Below are 21,833 nucleotides of genomic sequence, written 5' to 3' on the forward strand. Positions count from 1 at the left end.
GCAGACCTTTGTCACAGTGTTGTACTGTACAAACTTCAAACTAATGTAGTTAATTAGTTAACTAAGTCCCGGTTGGTTACTCCAAGGTCAAGTGCAATATAGGCTCCTCCCTCAACTGCAGTCTCTGGTAGTCCCTACTGTAGAGTTGTTTATCTCTTAAGTAAACTAGAAAACCTTGTTGTCAGTCAAGAAATTTTTATAACAGCATATTATGCATTTTTCCATTCTCATTTACTCCTGTTCTTACTCTTTGGGGAAATAGTGCACGTTCCATAAAAATTTTATTTGGCAGGAAGAAGGCTTTGAGAGTCATGTAGAATGCGTTTAAGCCTGAATCTTGCATATCAATATTTATAGAATTACAAATTATGACGGTCTAGTATATATATATATATATATATATACTATTGTCTATTCCAAACTAAAGAAAATTTAGACAGTTTTACGAATAGATAAAACATCCACTTACACTATACAAGAAAGAACTATTTGCTAAATCTACCACCGATTAGATTTAATAAAAGTAAAAACAGTCATATGTTTCAAAGAATAAAACTTTTCAATAAATTGTCAGAAAAAGCAGTGATGCTAGATTTTTAAAATCAAAAGTTACACTGGAGAAGTGGCTGAAAATCCACTCTTTTTATTCAATAAAGGATTATATCGCCTGAGAAATTAGTACTTCGAGTTTTTAACCCTGTTTTAATTTTATTAATATAATATATAATTTCAAATATATATTTTATTGTTTTGTAAACATTTTCCTACTAATGTTTTTTTCCGATAATATTTTATCTTCTTCCATTAAAGGAATGGCTAGTATAAAAATAATATGCTATATGGTTTGATAAGTTAGTCTATTTCATAAACTGTAATTGTGCTTAACAATAAAAATATCTTGTATCTTCCATTGCATCTAGTCCTAAAAGGACTTTGTACTGGTTCTGAAGTGATACGTTATTCAGGATGAGTAAGGTTGGGAGAAAACCCAGCAGGAATCACTTCTGGCTGGTTTATACCTTCCAGTTGAACCTACCACTGAGCATAGCAAAAACCGAAGTGTCACTTAAATCTGGGCATGTCCAGGAGCGGCACAACACTAACCGCAAATGTCAAGATTCTGGGGCAAGGGCAATTCGATTGGTCTAGTCTACTGCGGGAGATGACTGTTGGAGTTGGTGGGGTTCATACTCTATCAGAGGTTCTTGCCAGCCTAGACATAAGGGTGTGCCAACCCCTGCCCGCTTTAACTGGAGAGGTTGGTTCAGAGCTGGCCTCCCCTTCTTCCGGGGGGGCATGACTTTGAGATTAGTGCCCTAATTCCTAATTCTTCCTCATGGATCTCGGTAGGAGGCGGCTCCTACCCCCAACTTTACCCATCCTGAATATCCTATCACTCCGGAAGCAGCACTAAGGTCCTTATAGGACTAAGTGAAATTTATAAGCTTCTTGTCTAAAGAGAAAAAAAGTGAAAAATAATAATGATACAAAAGTGATTTAGTAGGTTTGTTTTAGTGAACGTTGTAGACCAAGGTATGTCTGTGAAAGTTACTTTCACATTAATGTGAACAACTTTGGGTAAGTGTTGAGTTATTTCTGACTTTTACACATTTCTGCACCATTTATAATCAATTTAATTACAACTAAAACATGTCATTATCCACTCATTAGCAGGAAAAACTCCCTCATCAGGCTAGAAGTGATTCTTAGAAATCCCCATTTTGAAAGATTAAAGACTGTCTACAGTAGAAATTAAACCACATTAATTACAGTCTGTGAGATTTTTAACTACACATATTCATTTGCACTATCCTTTACAAAGTACACTCTTTTGAACCTAAAGGCTAAGACAGGGTTCCCACTCAATCTAAATACTAAAAATCACGGCTAATTCACGGTTTTCACGGTTAAAAAAATTAAAATTCAAGGTCGGAAAGTTTTAATAAACAACGTTACCGGTACAAACAAAATCGTGTTGGAGAGGGGCGAAGTTGAGACGTAAACACTACAGACGCGACAGAGCGGTAAAATACAATATAAAACTTCTTCCCATTTGACTAACGATGTCATTGGTCGTGCAGGAATTGACGGAAACGTTTAAAAGAACGAAATAACAATAGGCTTCGGTTACGACGCAAGCAATGAGCGGCGAGCGCCCGATTTTATGTGCGATTTGCTACATAATGAATATAACAAGGCATATTATTTTTACAAAACATCATCATAACAGTCATCAAAGCAATGACAAAGACAAATTTTAATATAATTAGCATGCACATAGCTCATAATTTTCTTTAACTTACAAGTTTGTTGAAATCTGAAGAGAACTTTGTTGACACAGGTTAGACAAGATGCAGGGTGACAGGATTCGTACGTTGGCTAAGGCTAACTCGTTTGAGTCCATGAAGTACACTTGCGTGATTATTAAATTATTTTCTTGTTTAACACATTATTATTATTATTTCGATCAATTTCTTCCACAGGAAAATTTTCACATAATCACAGGTTCACATTTTAATTAGTACATAAGAAAAGGCAATTTTATTGAAATTAAAATAACATATAAACGTTAAATGTATAAAAATTATATACAACGTGTTATAAGAAAAGTTATTTGGTACCAGTTTATACAAAAAAAATTATATTTGTACACATAAATAAAGAAATTGATAAAAATGTCTAGAATAAAAGTGAATTACGATTTGCACTTTTTGCTAAGTTCCTGTATCTTATCGTCTAACTCAGCTGCCCTTTTCCTGGCGTCGGACAAAACCTGGAATTTTTGTGCTTCCAATTCTTTTTTTTCTATTGCAGCTTGCTTCCTCTCTTTCACAGAATTAATTTTGTCTTTCATTTCTTCTCGTTGTTTTGCCAAGTGCTCCGAGTAGTGGGCGTGGGAATTTTTGGCAGCATGAACTAATTCATTAGTGATTTCCATTGCCTCCAATCCTCCTGCTGCTGATACGCCGTCACAAACTTTTCTCAACGCGACTAAACTCTCCTCCTTCAAGTTTTCAACTATACACTGTTTGTTGACAGAGAAGCCTCTTTCAACAGAAGAATTTCCATGAGAAAGTGTCAGAATGAGTTGAATGAAAAAGCTTTAAATCTTTATATCAATTCTCACAATAAGAATAAGATTGGAGTGCCGAGCTGGGGAAACAAATCTTTCATGTTGAGACATGAAACCAGCTGTTGTCCGAGGATGGGGGAGTGGAGTACACGATATACCCCTCCCCTTCCACTCTCATTGACAGTAGACAACAAAGGTTATTTTTACCATAACATCGCTGCACCACATTACAATAAATGAACCTTGTACGATATATTTTTCATCTGCATGAAATGATTAATAGCGTTAACGTAGTCGTATGGAACCCGACAAAATTATACTTGGACGACTTCCTCGATTTGTAGTTTTGTAGTAATAAAGCTTAACACTACAAAGTTACTTGACGTTTGTTGTTTCCTGGTTAGAAAAAATGCAATGGTTTTTTTTCTAACGTTTTTATAACATGACGTTTCATTTGTAATATTTTACTAATACATTATACAATTTAAACACACATTCACCATAAAAGATTTAAACCGTGTACACTCGTAATATCCATGCAGCTTAGGAATCATAAAAAATATTATTGATAAGGAAAACGCATATCACTACCGTTTAATATCTAAAGAGATGAAAAATAAAATTGTTTTCTCAAACAACCTTACTGGTAATTAAAACAGTTATATAGGCCTATAAAGTTATGGTCTCGCTGCGTTAATTGATATGTGTCGTGTAGGTTCTGCTCCGTCACATTATTATACTATTTATTTACGCAAGACCCTAAATTAATTCAATTTATTGTCCACCATAAATTAAAATTTTTTATAATTATTACATTGTGTTAACAGTCATTACACACAACGATATAGATATCGTACTGAATAGCATTTTTCTCATTAATATTTAAATAAAATAAGGGATTTAATAGAATGAAATTAAGTTAAAATGTAATTTAAATTCCTTACATTAGATTAAGGATTTGTATACTTTTTTTATTTTATGAAAACAATAATAGACTATATCTGATACAATAAAACTCCAATACGAAAAGTGTTTACATTAAACGACAATCTAGCAAGTAATTAAATTGTGTTATTAATCTCGCGTTCAATCAGAGAATGCCTTGTTTACAGCCGCGTAGCGTAGCCAAGGCCCGGAACCTGGCGACAGACAAAGACAGGCCTCACGTGATTTGAGCCGGAAGCGTCATCTCCCACCGGCCCATCCTTTTCCTCATTTGTTTATAAACCATATTATCAGTACAATCGCTCAGATAGCAGCACCTGTCAAACTTCGTGGTCTATCCCCTACATTGCGTGCTACTTTTTACTTTGCAATAGCGAAGGTCAACTTTCCCATATGATCGTCTGACGACGACCCGTGTTGATTTTATTTATTCAAAAGTTGTAGAGATTTTCACGGTATGTAAACAAAATTCACGGCTTATTTAAGGTTTTTTCACGGTGAACGAAATTCACGGCTTATACCCGGTTTCACGGTCGGGTGGGGACCCTGTAAGACCAAATACTCAACACTCAACTTACCCCTTGCATGGCAGCAGGGATGGTAATGATCTTCTGTATGGCTCCTCCGAGACGCTCAATGTAGTAGTTCCAGTCTAACACTTGTCTAATATCTACATCATTGATGGAGTTGTCCTTGAGCCACTTGCGCAGGTAGTGCTTCTTTACACTCGGTTCCGCTTGGAATATCGCCAATGGTATCGCTCTGCAATGTATGAATCAAGTAATTAAGAATATTTATAAAAAAAACACATTAAAAATTATTTTTTGTGATCACTGTGTCCAGATCAAGGTATATTGCCAGTACACGATTAAAAAAAGCAATAATTCACGAGAATCTGATTTATATCAATTGCACAGTTGGTACTTGTCCCATGTTTTTAAACCTTTTAACTCCAGTTATTATATAAAATGATGGGCCAAAAATCCCAAGCCATTTTAAACATAATGTATGAGTTTTGTAAAATCACTAATAATTAGACTATTTTTTAAGTTATCAAACTTAAAATGAAATGAAAATGATGTTTTTTTACTATTTATAAATACATAGAATAAATAAAAATGTTTAAATTTCAAGTTTGTTTATGGAAACCATATAGCTAATAATATTTTACACACAAATATATATATATATATATTCATTTTATGTAAAATTTCATTCTTAATCAAATGAAAAAAACTATAGACCTAATTTATTTACAAGTTGATTAACATCAATTTTTGTAGGGACGTGTCAATTTTCCTACTCGCTATGTCTGTGGAAATAAATGTAACACAAGCTTTGAAATTCATAGTACTTAACATAAAGCTAAAGTTATTTCTGATAAAATAATTTAAACTTTTTATAGCCTACATTGAAAAAATTTAAAAACCGTTTCAATACAATATTTACATCATTAGAAAATGTTTTCAGAAATGTCAAGATAGCTATCACTCAAAATATTGTCATTGCCCACATCCACGCCATTTGCAACTAAGTTACTAATTTGTGTATTTTTTACTCATTTTCAAATCAAATAAACAACAAACTAGATTTAAACGGTCAAATCATTCAGATAACACAATTGCAGTCCAATTCAAAAAATTGTTTATTCGTCAAATATGCAGCTGTATACATGAATGGTGTCAATTTTTTACTTAAAACTACAAGGAAAAAAGAAAGTACAAAATTATGAGTTTGTTTTTGACCAGTATTGACCAGTATGGTACAAGGCAGCCTCAACAAGAAATACTTTTAAAGATTTCTTTAACTTTGTCAAATGTATTGAATTTTTTATTGATATTGGGAGGTGGTTAAAAAACTGTATTCCTATATAAGATGGATTCTTTAAAAAAATATTTATTATGTTTAATTATTTGTAAATTATTTTTATTTCTTGTGTTATAGCTATGGTAATGTGCCAATATTTTTCACAAACATAACGGTTTTATGTATGTAAAGACTGTAAACCATCATTATTCCTATTTCAGTGAAGTGATTTTTACAATGTCCATTATTATTAAGATTTAACATAATTCTTTGGCTTTTTTTGAAGGGATAGAAATTTTGTTCATATTACAGAGAGATGTTAACTCATACACTTCCACTCCGTATGAGTGGATCAAAGACAAATAAATAGATTTAAGCATTATTAAATTACAAGATAGAGATAACCTTTTAATTTCAAAAATACCAGAACTTAATTTAGAACATAGTTTATCACAGTGAAAAGACCAATAGAGTTTGTTATCTACTACGAATAGTCCAGTCTTGGACCTTACCTCTCAGTGACGGGTGCGCCGTCTGGTTTACGGGAGATGATGAACTTGCACGCGAGTCCGGCGTCCTTCACCATCTGGTCGCCCAGGAACTCTGCCAGCCGCCGCGCCGTGCTGATCGACGTCGACTTCTGACTGCCATAGTCCTCCAACTTCCGCGACATTGAGCGATTCTCCGAAATCAACTCAAACAGCTCCGAGTCCGGCATGTTACAAGCCTGTAATTATATTGATCATTACTGACACTAAATGGCTTAAAGAAAAGGCATTTTACTCTGTGAATGAATATTCGGCCTGTGATATTAGTTCCTTGTTTTAATGTTACGTAGTCAAGTTTTAAGTTTTAACCACCTGATTTACATATTTTAAATATTTATATTGTTACATTTTTCATTGGTTTTCAATTGTATATGTTCTTTAAATTTATGTTCCTTAAATTATGTTTCTTGTTAAATTTGTGTTTTTGATATTTTTACCCCACAATGCTTTCATTATTTCTTAAATAATTTCCTACGACCACTCTCTATTTATACCAGTTAGTAGTTTTATAAGTTCTTATGTCTTTTGCAACGTTCCTGTAAATTTAAAAATATGTCTCTAGTTCTAAAATTATTACTTTTTAATTATTACTGCCTAATAGTTTTACGAAGTCTATTGTAACTTGTTATGTTGCTTAATGACTAATAAAGACATCTTGAATTATTTGAAATACTGATGCAAACCATTCGAATTCTAAAGTTCTACAACAAAACTGAAACAACATTCTAGGAACTGGTCTTCTCTCTTCCTCAGTTGGCTAATCTTTAAATAATATATTATATATGCTTAATGTAAACAAATAAATAAATATTCAACCAAATTGGATAAGGTTTCTTTACTTTTCAAAGTTTGATTGGGTTTCTTAACAAATCTCTTTATAATAATGACCTTATATAAAATTTACATTATGTTTGATTAGAATAATATTAAATTGTATTATTTAAAATAGATTGTTGCATTTATATTCTCTAAAATAATCAATAAACTGGTCTGACTTGGACTTAGACTCTTGTTAACCTCTTCTAGTAATTTATCTGTTTTGTTCTATAATGTATCAATTACTTGTTGCTCCATTAAGTTGGGATGTAAATCTTTTTAATTTTTTTTGGTTAGATTGTTAGTATTACAAAAATCAGGCCTGATTCCAACAAAGGTACATAATATATCAGTTTGCCACCTATTGTTATGTATGAAACCTCAATCAGTTTGTGTTTGAAAATGTTTATTATGATGGCTTCATCACAACCTGTGTTACGCAGACAATCAGACCAATTTTGGATTTTTATATCAACCCTTTTCTATGGTCGCTTCTGTTTTCTTCTATTCTTGCATGTAATAGTATTTTTTGTGTATTATATTTGTGTGCCTCCATTACAAAAATATTGTATATATTTCAAACCATTTCTTGTAGCTATTTGTATGCTTTGTTTTGTTCTTTTATTCTCATAGGACAAGAAGCTAATGAAACCCATTATTGTACTTAGTCCTAAAAGGACCTTTGCACTTGCTTCCGGAGTGACAGGATATTCAGGATGTTTAAGACTGGGGCTAAGGGCTGCCTTCTGTTGAGATCCATGAGGAAGGATTTTGAGCATTAATCTCAGCCATCGCCCCTAGGAAGAAGGGAATGCCAGCTCTGTACCAGCCTATCCAGTTAAAATGGGCAGGCACATCCTTATGTCTAGGCTGGCAACAGTCTTTAACACTTAGGGAACCACACCAACTCCAACAGTCATCCCCCGCAATAGACTAGACCTATCGATCTACCCTTGCAACCTAATATTTTAACATTTGCGGTTAATAATGTGCTGCTCCTTCACATCCAAGGGTTGCCCAGATTTAAGTAACACATACTTTATTTATTATTACACAATGCCACAGTTATTTTCAAAACACAGTTAGTTATGTTAATCATGTCTCTGAACATGTTTATGTTTACTCCTACTTATTTTTTCATAGTAGCACAAATGAATCCACACAGTTCGACACTTCCACCAGCAGTGCTACCAACTGCAGAGATAAACTTCTTCAGCGAACCACTGCTTGAATTCAGGTACCAATTCCAGGAATGACTTATATTGTTTTACTGGACGTGTAAATAAGTAAAGAATCCCAATTAATTTTTATTAGATCCCCTATTTAATATACTTAGATTACAATTTTTCTTAGTTCCTAGGAATCTGTACCTTGCTGTAGAGTACATCCAGCCAATAGTCTGCGACCTTGGCCACAGACTCGTAGCACTTCTCCAGAGAGTCACCCTTGAGGAACGCCTCGAACACGGACGACTGAAAGATCTTGATCAGCTGTAACTCTCCTCGACGCTTCACTTCAAATCTTTAACAATAAATAGATATTTAGTGGATGTTTCATGCAACATATAGATTTTTATAATGTTTTTGTTCAAATTTAAAATTTAATATACATTTACTCTTTTTACAAGTAGGATTGTTGTAACACTCGGTTGGGTACTGGGTCATGAAGATATTCATGGGAATGAAAAAGCGAACATCCTCGCCAAAAAGGGAGCAGAATCCACATTGGTGGGGCCTGAGCCAGGTTGTGGGATAGCCTTCTCCAACATTAAAGCTCTGGTCAAAGATTGGGAAAAGAGGACAAGACACAAGAATTGGAGTAGAGCCTCAGGTTTAAGAATATCCAAAATGTTTATCTCTCCTTACGCAAAAGGGTGGACAGCTCTCATAGACCAGAATAAGGAGGATATAAGACTGATATTAGGAATGTTGACAGGACATGGCCCTCTGAGGAAGCACCTTCTGAAGGTAGGCCTTAGTCAGAACAGCGAATGTAGACTCTGTGGAGAAGAGGAGGAGTCAGCGGAGCACATTTGGTTGGATTGTCCTGCCATCGTAGAGACTCGGAAAAGATACTTGGGAGCATATCTCCTCAGCCCCAAGGACATTAGAGAACAGGAGCCCTTAAATCTGATTGGTTTTTGCAAAAGCCTCGGTCTTTGAGGGCACAAATTAAAGTAAGGGAGGCACAAAGGTCCTTTATAGGACTAAGTGCAGGGACAAACTGTCCTCTTCCCTCAGCAAGAAAAAAAAGTAGGATTGTTGATACAGTTCTTGAGTATTAAAGATAGTTTGTTGGTAGGTAAATAGGAATCTGTTAACCATCTTAACCTAACACATAATTACAAACTAGGTTAAAATAAACAAATCATACCAGAGCGTTGTGGCACAGTCGTAAGTGGTTGGTCGGCGAATGCAGACCCATTGTGATCTGTATTCTGTAGTTCAGTTTTAATAATTAGTGTTGTGTTTAGTTTTTCATTAAGTGCATGTTTTATGGTTAGTGAAGTTGACACAGAACATGGTGGTTGTGATTCCTGACTTATGTGTGTCACAATGATCTGGTATGATTGGTTTATTTTAATCTAGTTTGTAATAATTATGTCTTAGGTTAGTTATTTACCTGAAGAAGAGATCAGATTGCAGATCTCGAAACGTAGTGTTACAGATTTTTTGTATCACTGAACGATGGCAAATGTCCGGAAACAATTCTGTTTCCTTCACAATACTTCCATCGTCAAAAACAAACTTCAAACAAACAATTACAAGACTTGGTTAAAATTTTGTATTACCAAAGTCTCAATAAGGTGTTTAGGCACACACTGTTAAGGTATTGAAAGGATGGAATTTGGGATTGGAAAATCTACATTATTCTTAGATACATTCGTAACGAATGCCTCAAAATACAAATATACAAAACTGACCCTTTCAACTCGGCGAGAGACCCGTCGAAGTTGAAAACGGCATATCTCTTCTTCAACCTCTTCCCTTCCTCCTTAGACGCTGGCAGAACCATCGCCAGATAAGGTCCATCCACCTCAAAGAAGATAGAGTTCTCACTCCTCTGGACATACTGCAGCGTTCCAGGCTCAACCAGGTCATGGTACTGGTCATTGGTGTAATAGTCCTGAGAATTTAATACAGCACTTGTTATAGTATTTCATATAATTCTACGTTTCCAAACTTTAGACAATGATACAAATATTTGATTAATTAAGGAGTTCCTTATTTAAAAGATTATCACATTTGGTTGGACATTTTTATCTGACAAATTTCAGTTCAAATTGAACAAAAAAAAACTCTCAATATCTCATAATTCAAGACTTTGTACAATTAACATCAATTTTAGCTGACATCTTTAGTTAACGTCACATCAGCCTCCATTTTGATGTGTGTCAACTCGGTTGTCTTTGATTAACTTGAATTGCATCTTTAATGTTTTTATATCTGGTTGTGTTTTAGCATTAAGTTGCTGTCCACATCTTAACCCTTTGCACGCCACTAATAAATCCATTTACTTTCCTATAATGCCAAGGCAAGTGAAACATTTTTGTTTCTTTAAGTTCAAAGCAAATTTTATTATAACTAAATTATAAAAGGTAAAAGCAAAAAAAGTATAAAACAACGAATTTTACTTAAAATTAGCGTATTTATTGATACAAAATTAAAAAAAGAACTATTTACAAAACTGTTTATTTCAGATAAATTTTAATTTCATTGTAAAATGTAATTAAATTGAAAAGTTTGATTGCATTTTACTATAAAACAAGATAAGTATTTCAAACTAATCATAACACTACCACACAATGAACAATAATAACGAGATACGTAGTAGATGTGCACTCATGACAACCGAGAAAGCAGTAATACACGCCACAGATATGTTTGGTTATGGCTCTGTAGGAGACGCAGAACTGACGAGCAGGTGGTCAGAGTTAGACAAAGGGCGCTCCTGTCTCTCTGTCGCAGAGTGAAGGTCATTTATAAATACTTCCTTGATAAGCACGTGCACCGGCTACTTTGTAAGCTTTTTGTGAACTAAAAAACTCTCCAAGAGACATAATCTATAATATCAGTTATAACCGTATTTGGCATTTTGGTCAAAGTCTACCATTCCGTCTACGGCGTGGGAAGGATTAATTTCATGTCATGTCAAGTTGTGTGTATAGACCATGCAGTTTTACAATATAACACAAAAATTCAAATAATTAAATGCATAAATGAAGATAAAAACACAATAATTTTAAACAGAACCTAAAAAATCTGTTTAATTAACTTTAAATCATTACAATTTTGAAAGCTGATTAATATGATAGGGGAATAAAATGATTCAGAGAACAAAATCTAATTCTTGTAACTGTTAATTCACAGATTTATTACACACACAATAAATCCTCAATCCACAAATCCACAATTTGAGGACACAATACCCTCAGCAGTCAGTCAAACAAGGTCATGAACCCGGGGGTAGTTAATTGTCAACAAAGAGAGACGTGTAACATACAAATTTCATGTGACTGGATATTGTTAAATCCCGAAAATTAAATGAGCAGAAGATATGTAAAGTCTAGTGGCACTGGATCAAAATGATTGGTTTGGATCTAACGGATTGGATTTCGTGTTATTTGAAATCAACTAATACGGAAAACCCTGAGTCACAATAATAACAATTTAGCATAAATACAGATTTTACTTTGGATATTACAATTATTGTTGTTGCGGTTTCCAAGTCAATCAGCTCTCCAATTGCAAATCAATTATTGACAAAAATAAGTTCTCAGAGATGTAAGCCTCACCTTCACCATGGAGTTAAGGATAGCGTTGGGGTAGGAGATGGTGACCTTGGCCTTCCCCGGATGTGTGGACTCCACAACATAGTTCTCCGGGAAGGACGCCGGCAGGACGCACCAGATACCGTCAGTGTCGAGCTCCAGTGGTCGGCCCACTTGCTCTATGATCTCCCTGGCCCTGGTGATTATGGAGGCGCCTGTGTAGCAGACGATACCGGCCATCTCCATGCTGTGCCATCGGGCTCTGGAGGAAACAGGCATTACGATCTATCTTCAGACTGAAGAAACTCTAAATTGTAAACTGTACCTTTCAGGAATGGACCTTCCAAATCCTGACTAATATCACATATAGGGACAATGCATTTCCAAAAGTAGAAATGTCACAAACCGCAAATCTTGTGATAATCAAGAATCAACAAATCTTCATTGTCTTTAAGCACTTATGGCAATGCAATGGACAGCATCACTTTTTCTTCCAAATAAATGGCCGACTCCTATCACACCTTTAAAATCCCATAAGACAAGTGTAATGATTAAAAAATACAAAATAAGTCAAAGTAAATTTTTATATATACATGGTAAATGTGAATAACGCCACAATTTGCTCATTAAAAAGAAAATAAAAGCAAATATGATGTTAGCAGCATCTCGCTAAATACATATAACATAACTAAAGCATTATATACAGTATAAATTAAATAACAATAAATAAGTAACAATAAAACAAATAAAAAGTAACAATAAAATAAATTTAACAACAATAAATAAATAACAAAAAATATGGTGAAGAAGATTGTGTGGAGTAGGAACATTGGGAAAGAATCAAAAGTATTGATGTATAAATCTTATTTCCAACCAATTTTATTATATGGAGCAGAGACATGGACGTGGACTAAAAATGATTTAAGCAGATTGTAAGCTGCAGAAATGAGATTTTTAAGAGGGATAGAGAAGACTACAAGAAGAGATAGAATAAGGAACGAAATAACTAGAGAGAGATTGAAGGTAGTTTCACTGCAAGAGACAATGGAAAGAAGAAGAATACAATGGATGGGGCATGTGAAGAGGATGGGAGATAACAGAATGCCTAGAATGGCACTGGAGAAGGAGGAAAGAGGAAGAAGAAGACCAAGAGGAAGATGGGAGGACCAAGTGTGGAAAGACATAGAGAGAAGGGGACTACAGAAAAAGCAGGTGGAGGAAGAGGAGACCTGGAATGACAGACAAAGTGGAGGAGGCTGTGTACGACGACCCGTGATAACGGAAACGTCAGATGATGATGATGAAATAAATAACAGGAGATATAACTATTAACGAAATCTTAATTATTAAAAAACTAAAGTACTAATATCACAGGTTAAGTAGTCATTTAAAGAATAGTGTTACCATGATGGGGGGGAGGTAGTGGTTTTTGGGCCGAGTTTAGATCATTGTAGAAGATCATGGTTGGAGCGAGTGATGCTCCCTTAGTGTCAAAAGGCTGTTTTGTATGCCTAAACGTGGGTGATTTATGGACTGGAAAATTACTAGCCTTCACTTGTTCAAAGATTGTAATGGCTGAAGCTAATATTATCCCTACAGCCAACCCTCCATGTCTTCTGTATAGCTTATGGCTCTCACTAATGTTCGGACACATCCCATGGATGGATCAACCATCATCAAACTTTATGTTGTCTACGTAGAAATGAAAGTGCATGCAAAAATTTCAAGTATATAACACATTTCGTTCTTAATAGTAATTCTGCAGACAAACCACCAGAAGAAGAATTTCATCAGCCCCTAAAGTAATAGCAAAATATGCAAAATTCAAAGTCTTTAGCTCAGTCCATTTTCAAAATATACAGAAAAAAATTAAGCTCAGCCAAATTCCAATGAAGAAGATTCACCACGATCGAATTTGATGTTGCCTATATAGGCCTAAGCTTCATACAAAATGTCTAGTGTATTGGTCAATTTTTTCTCAAAATATCATGCAAAAGTTAAATTTTTTCACCCCCAAGTGATAGCTTTGCTATCGCTCAGCCAATAAAAAGCATTGAACAGCAACTTCATAAACACTGATTAAAATCTAAAACATGACAACAAAATCTTACCCTTTTCTCATGACATATCCGTAAAACGAGTTGAGAATACACTTATGTGCCAGTTGTAGAGAGTCATAGAGGACTTCTCTGTTCTTGGCTGATTTGATTTCCCCTGCATCTCCCTTCTTTATAGCTTCAGCCACTTGCTTCTTGGCTACCTGTGGACAGTAAACACTCTTTTACACAGCATCCTCATCCCCTCAATCTGGTATGATGAAATTCTAGAAGGCCTGAAAACACGAGGATTAGCTAGAAGTAAAGAGAGAAACTGCTTGAAAATTACATACTTGAAATTTAAAATGGCATTTCTTTCCAAATAATTTGACTGATACAAGATAGTTCAAGCCATTGCTGAAGGTTTTTTCATTATCTGCGAATTAAAAAAAACCTAGTATAATACTTGTGAAGGAAACAGAATCTTTCTGGATATATGCCATCGTTCAGTAATACAACAAATCTTTGAATGATGGCAAATGACTGGAAAAATCATGTTTCCTTCACAATCCTTCCATCCTCAAAAACAAACTTCAAACAAAGAATATAATACCTTATTCAAGCCCTTATATTCGTATCGCCTGTCTCTGAACGCCCTGACGGTGTCAACGTAGAAGGAGTTCTCTTTCTGGCAGATTGTGGTGGTTCGCTCTTCTACTCGAGTAACGTGAGTTTTCTTGTACGCCTTGCGGCAGTACTCGCTGAGCCGCTTTTTCTCCACTGCCGCTTGCTCCTCCCTGCCAAGCTGATGGAACGCCCGCGCTGGCCCTCCAGGGAACAGAGATGGGAACTTCTCTGTCTCTAACTGCTGTTTGATTCGCTCAAACTCGTTCCTTGTTGCTGGCACTGAAAAGTAACATTGATAAAAAACTATTGTAGAATCGATTTCATGAAAATCGTGTTACGATTCCTTCCTTCAAATTCGTTCCTTGTTGCTGGCATTGAGAAATAATATTGATCAAAACATTGTAGAATCAATTTCATGAAAAACATGTTACGATTTTAAAACTGCTACCATTTTGGTATTTAAAGACAACCTTCTGAATTTAATGTGATGTTAATAGTTATGTACATCTACAGAACATGTTAGCCTGTACCAAATGAAAATAAATTGTATAAAATACTCATAGGTTATAAAAAGTTATAGTTTAGTTCATTATTCATATTCAAATTTAATAACAACCAAATTACAACACAGAAGTTAAAAAAAGTTGCAATTAAACCAACTAAAATTATCTGTTTTACAATTCAACGACAGAATATGTTCAGCATTTAGGAACATGAAATCATGTGCCAGATATACCACTTTATAAGTTTTTGATTGAAAATTAAATATACATTTAAACAAAACTAGAAATTGAATTTTGATACTCAAAGAGGACAATGTTTCATAAAGAATAGTTTGATCTTTAAATAAAAATAATTAAACAACCGTCAAGAATTTAAAATGACAAACCAGAGAAACAAAAGGTCACAAATTCAATTATATTTTAAATAAGAGTCATCATCTTATTTAAAGGAAAGTAATTAAATTGTTGAAAAATGATGTGCTGTAAGGATACAAGGGGTATCCAAAAAGTAAGTTTCCATTAATTATGAAAAAGTTAAAAAGACTCAAAAAATAACTGAAACACATTTATTCAACTTTTTACATCATATCTTATTTTTCTACATAGTAGTTACCATCCCTTTCTAAGCACTCTTGGTATCTAGGAAGTAGTTTTTTTTTATTCCAGCATCACAAAATTCACCCCGCCAAATTTTTAAGCCAAGTATCCACTTCATTTCGAAGGTCATCGCTGTTGGCAAATCGCCGACCGCCAAGGTGTCTTTTCAGCTCCGGAAACAGATGATGAAAATCGCTAGGCGCAAGATCTGGTGAGTATGGAGGATGACCAAAAACATCCCACTTAAATTTCCTCAAAAGTTCCATTGTTGCACGAGCAGCGTGTGGTCGGGCGTTATCTTGAATAAGCAGAACCGTGCGCGACAAAAGTCCGTGCCGTATATTCTGTATTGCCCGCCGAAGTCAACTTCACAATACCTTTCTGCATTTATGGTTTCGCCACGAGGAAGATAGTCAATCAATAACACTCCACGGCAGTCCCAAAAAACTGTAGCCATCGTGGCGGGCGGCGGGGCTACTCTTTGAATCGTGACTGTGTGAATGGAAGAGTGAATGGAATACTGTAAGTGTAAGCTATAGTTAATTAGCCTTAATTTACATTATTAAGATTAATTTTTTAAGAGGTTAAATGTAAGAAAGGACCATGTGGTCCTAATTTCGCCTCAATAAAGAAGTGTTTCTTTCTTTCTCTCTTTCTTTCTTAGCCATTACCTTTCCTGCCGACTCAAAAACTTTGGCTTTTTGAGGAGCTGCCTCTCCTTTTTTTTGCCACACCATACTCTGGCGTTTGGTCTCTGGAGTTGAGTGGTGAATCCATGTTTCATCACCAGTGACTATTCTACTGAAAAGGTTTTCATCTTCATCGTCAAACAATCTCAAGAAAGACTGGGCAGCAGCCATTCGTTGTTGTTTATGGGCATTGCTCAATAAGCGAGGCACCCATCTTGCACACACACTTGCAAGCTGAAGATCTTCTGTCATGATATTGTGCACAGATAAGCGGCTAACTTCAACACTTGACGGCAGTTTATCCATAATTTCATCGAGAGTCACTCGCTTATCATTGTCAGTAACTGCTCGTACACCATTAATGACGTCAGGTTGCCGAGAATTGGCCGGTCGGGCCACTACGCTCATCGTCATGAACATTTTCTCTTCCTTCCAAAAACATTGCACGCCAACGACGGACCATCTGAACGGACATAACATGTTCACCATACACTTGACAAAACTGACGATGAATTTTAAACGGCAGTTTCGTTTTTGGCGGTCAAGAAACGAATAACACTACGGACTTCGCAACTGGCGGCAGAACGCAGTGGAGTCTCCATGATGTTTGGGCAGCAACTGACTGAGAAGCGTGACAATGGGCCAGTGACCGGCGCACCTGTTGCCAACCGAACCGCGCTACATATCCCCGCCCACAGCTGCACGCTGTGTTACGTACGCGTCTTTTTACAGAACAGGGAAACTTACTTTTTGGATACCCCTCGTATTAATAATTTTTAATTACATGTTCAGTGAAAAAATGTTCAAAAACGTACTTTATACGCATATTGTTTTACATAAAACATTGACATTAATGTTAGTTACATTAATTCAGCAATAAATAATTCTCATAATAATGAACAGGTTAATTAATTCTTGTTTTGCCTTATTTAATTATTAAGACAAATTACGACAGTCAGTCATTGAGGTATAAATATTCTCTAGTACTATTTAAGGGATTTATTTTACAGTGTTGTTTCAGTAAGAACCTTTTAATTTTGTTGACACTGAGCCATTATTCTGTTTTATTATATGTTTAATATGTTCTGGGTTGTATATGCTTCTTTAAAATCAGTTATTAAACTCTGATATTGAAGCTTTGGCATATGAAATATAAATTATTACGTAGAATTGAACAAATAAACCACAAAAAATTAAAGGTATTTATTTATTTTTTTTTATAACAAATTTTATTTTAAAAAAATGCACTTTAAATTACATCATTAAGTACTCACTGAACTCTCCCCTCCACATCCAAGCCATATGGCGTTGGCACGCGGCACCGGGACGGTTGAAATCACAGGCAGCACACGTGGTCTCGTCCACCATCGCCGACGGCTGCAGGCGGTTTGTCAGGATAATGTTGGGGTACATGGCACCTGGAGAAATATGTACAAGTCATTACAGAGCATCGGAAGATTCCAAGATGTGGATGTTGCATTGAAAACCTACCATCCAAACGGTTAAAAAATATGCAAAGATTTATCTGAACAACATCATCTTTGTACATACTAGTTGAAAGAAGGGCAACTAGTACGTACAAGCTGTTGACTAGTTTCGCTCGTTGTTGATATTTGGGACAGTCAAAGCGGAGCTAGTTAGCTAAGCTTTTTGTTACTAACTAATACATTAAAAACGTATAATTAAAATTGTCTGAAATTAAATTTGCTAAAACTAATTTTTTTTCAAATTCAAAATTTATTAATTTTCAAAAAAGCATTGATTACACTGCAGTATATGTATAACTATATCTAACCCTGTAGCATTGCTAATCGAGGGAGAAAATCTGATTAAGAAAAAAAAACGGTTTTTGATTATATTAAACGTACTTTACACGCATATTGTTTTACATAAAAACATCTACATTAATGTTATTTACATTAATTCAGCAATAAATAATTCTCATAATAATGAACAGGTTAAAATAATTTATAGATATTAAACATATCCCTTACAATAAAATTCTTTGTTTGAAAATGAAGTTGTAGATTGATATAAAAAAGCTATAAAATTATTAGAAATATGATTGAACATTTTATATTTAATAGAGTGGAAATTCATTCTCAAAACCATTCTGAGTGACCTTTGCCTGCCTGTACTTTGAAAGAGAAAGTTGCCTATGGGGTTAGTTTATCAGTGCTGAGTTGTTTAACTGTTATTGTAATTAAGAGAAAGGGTTGAGGCTTGAAAAAAAAGCAAATCCACTTTTCAACGTTTAACAGAAAGAAAATGTAAAATTGGTTTATCCCTTTTATTTCTTGTGCCAGTTTAGTCTTTCAGGTTTATTGGTGTGACCACATTTATTACCCTTCAAACAATCGTATAGGTTGCAGAATGGTTCATTGTATCGGTTATCATAATTTCCCTTCATATTACACTTTATACGTAATCCAACCACATAAAACAATTACACTGATGTACTAACCGACATCCAAATGATAAATGATCGGATTTCTCCATACGACAAGGGGTCTCCCGCAGGTCAGCCAACTTGGACTTGATGTCGGCAGTAATCTCAGCAAAGTTGGTAACACTGGACAACGGGATCTTCTCCTCCTCTTCTATGGCATGACTCAGAGCTCTTTCCACAGTCGCTATCAACTTGTCAAATGCCTCAGGCACCTGCACAATGTAACATGATTGGTTATATATACAGGGTGTAACTGAAATACACCGTCAAACTTCAGGAAATTGTTCCTGGGGTAAAAAGAAATCAAAATGTTTCTATAAATGTATGTTCTAAAATGCATGGTTTTCCATATGTATGCCTGTTTGTGTTTTTTACATTATAATTTTTTCCTAAACAACCATTAAAGGTAGAAAGTTACAATTTTCAACATACGCTACTAAACTAGTGAAGATCGTCAATTTTAAAAAAATTAAAAATGTTTAATTAACAAAATTCAAAACCGCGGCTTGTAAAAATCTTTGATGTTGAATTTTTTAAAAACTACTTCCTAGATTAAAAATGTACTAGAATTAAAAATATTCATAAATTTTATTCTAAAACAAATGGTTTCTCATCCACTGTAATCGTTGAAAAGATAAAAAAGTTGTGGCATTTTTCTTAACCTATTAACATATCATATTTGCAAGTTTTCTTATTGTTCTGTAACAATCTAATCACACTATAATATAATTCTATTTGTTTTTGATAAAAACATAAATAGCATTATGAATTGTACATGAGCTTAATTCCTAAAAAGACAAGCCACAGACAAGTAAAAAGTGGAGACTATTATGTTAAGGGTAACACAATAGCAACATCAGTCTGTGTGTGGACTAAATGGAATAAAAGACGGAAATTGGATAAAACTTGTGCTTTTGCTGTTGAGAGTTAAATCTACCCAGAGAAGAGAAGAGCAAAAATTCCTCACCATCCGGAAGCGGCAAGGGAGATCCGCTCGGAAAACCCCAGACTCCAAAGCCTCCACGTGGCCGCCCACGTATGTCTCCTGGTCCAATACGTGTCCGTCGTCTGTCAACTTGTTCAGCTCTGATTCCTGTTTGTTGGGAAACACGATGTTCGCGTGGAATGCCTCCACCATCAACAACGCTTCGCAAAGAGTCCCTGACCCTTTCCTGAGTACCTGCAGGCAGTCAAATAAATATACTATTGGTGTTTTTGAAATAAATACTATTTAAAAAAGGTATCAATTTTTTTTTAAACAAGCCAAGTAAATACAGTGTATTAGATTTGTTCTCTAAATTGAACAACATTTCCTTAGTGAATATTACTGACTACAAAAATAATAAAATTATAAACACAGAATTGATAGTAGTTTATACTACTAAGGTAATTTCTCAGAAAAAAGAGGATCGTTCAGAAAGTAAGCTAATTCAAACAAATTAAAAATTGCATATGATTTTTACAGCTTTTTAAAATTATTATGTGTTAGAATAAGCAGCTCTATACAACTATTTTTTTTTTTTTAACATATTATAACATTTATGTAACACTTATCTCGATATATTCTACCCGCTTCTTCTTGTTGGAATATAATAATATATATGGAATACAGCAGACATAGTTCCTGGTCATTAAAATTTTCTCTCTTTGTATTTTTAATGACGTGTTTTTTTTTAGGCCTAAAATGTTTGTATTATTACTTTAACCACTTTTATTTCAGTTATTATTGGTCTGATGATGTGTTCCTTGAACACGAAAGGCCTCAAATAAAATAAAATTTAATAATTATTGCAGTGTTTGTTTATAAATTAAGTACTTATCTAGCAAACTTTTCAGTAACTATTAAATAAAAATTCTCCCATCTGTGCACATAACCGATCGCAGTGGTTTTTCAACCTGATTGTCTTATTTGTTTGACCTTGACATGAGACATCCATGTTTTATTATCAGTCACTATGTGCTTGGAAAAAAACATCACCTTCTTTAAGGTACCGGAGAAGTAAATTTAGGGCTGCTAACATTCTCTTTGTTTTGGGTTGATCAGTCTAAGAGTTTGGGTACCCATCGGGCAAAGAATTTATGATATGCATGTTCCTCAGTTACAGTTTTATACACTGGATCTGTGATTGTAAACCTTTAATTTTCCCTTAACGTTATGATTTATTTGTTTCGGCGCGAGGTCATGGGTAAAACACAGGTTGGCCACTTCGCTTTCCAATCGTAAACATTGGGTTGTTCTTCACAAAATATCTGGCATTATTTTTAAGAGCATTACAGCTTTGAATGTCTTCTCCATACACAGAACAAAATTTAAAATTAAATACAAAATATTATTTAGTTTGGAAAGTACTTAAATAATGAACTTTATTTATTTTTACTCCTATATAATTATCCAAATCAATATTAATTTTTAAAATAATGACATTTCATCATGCAGTCAAGAGTGTTACTTTTTATAAGTTTTCGTTTATTAATAACACCAGTAAATTAATTTTAAATTCAAATTCAAATTACCTATTTTTTGGTCTGAAGTACCTAAAATAGTTTGCTTTGGGGATATACATCTTATACGTATTATGGATTAATAGGTTCCTACACAAAACTATATTTAACATTCTACAGAATAAGATTGTATAGTTCGAAACTATAGCTTCCGTGAATACTGTATTAAGAACGTTACCTCGTCTGGTTCCATGGGAATGATGGTACACAAAGCGAAGATGAATGGATGGACATACTTCATGTACAGGTAGTATGTGGCTACGGCATCGGACACTGAATAATTGGAGAGTACTTGTGGTTCCTCTGAGGCCAATCTGGAAAACATCAGCATTCGGCGGGTGATTACAAAGTTTGTGTGTTCTCCTGCTTTCAATACATTAACTAACTGAGGACATTCATGGAAATGAATAAGCAGACATCCTCGCCAAAAAGGGAGCGGTTGTCCATAATGGTGGGACCTGAGCCAGGTTG

The 21,833-nt window shown here is 34.6% G+C and overlaps 2 protein-coding genes across 2 annotated transcripts in view; one reads left to right on the forward strand and one right to left on the reverse strand.

The window, feature by feature from the left end:
- LOC124353199 (thymidylate kinase) overlaps positions 1–21,833 on the forward strand; it is a 129,153-nt gene that overhangs the window by 75,654 nt on the left and 31,666 nt on the right. The gene's annotated exons all lie outside the window — the stretch shown is intronic.
- Positions 1–21,833, reverse strand: part of LOC124355301 (DNA polymerase epsilon catalytic subunit A-like) — a 61,231-nt gene that overhangs the window by 35,105 nt on the left and 4,293 nt on the right. Inside the window, 12 exon segments of the mRNA XM_046806383.1 lie at positions 4,597–4,780; positions 6,337–6,551; positions 8,559–8,709; positions 10,112–10,314; positions 11,984–12,221; positions 14,071–14,219; positions 14,609–14,901; positions 17,686–17,829; positions 18,876–18,900; positions 18,902–19,072; positions 19,828–20,040; positions 21,541–21,676. Coding sequence (XP_046662339.1) covers positions 4,597–4,780; positions 6,337–6,551; positions 8,559–8,709; positions 10,112–10,314; positions 11,984–12,221; positions 14,071–14,219; positions 14,609–14,901; positions 17,686–17,829; positions 18,876–18,900; positions 18,902–19,072; positions 19,828–20,040; positions 21,541–21,676 — 2,122 coding nt within the window.

This window comes from Homalodisca vitripennis, chromosome 1, assembly GCF_021130785.1.
Source record: "Homalodisca vitripennis isolate AUS2020 chromosome 1, UT_GWSS_2.1, whole genome shotgun sequence".
NCBI classification, from domain to species: Eukaryota; Metazoa; Arthropoda; class Insecta; order Hemiptera; family Cicadellidae; genus Homalodisca; species Homalodisca vitripennis.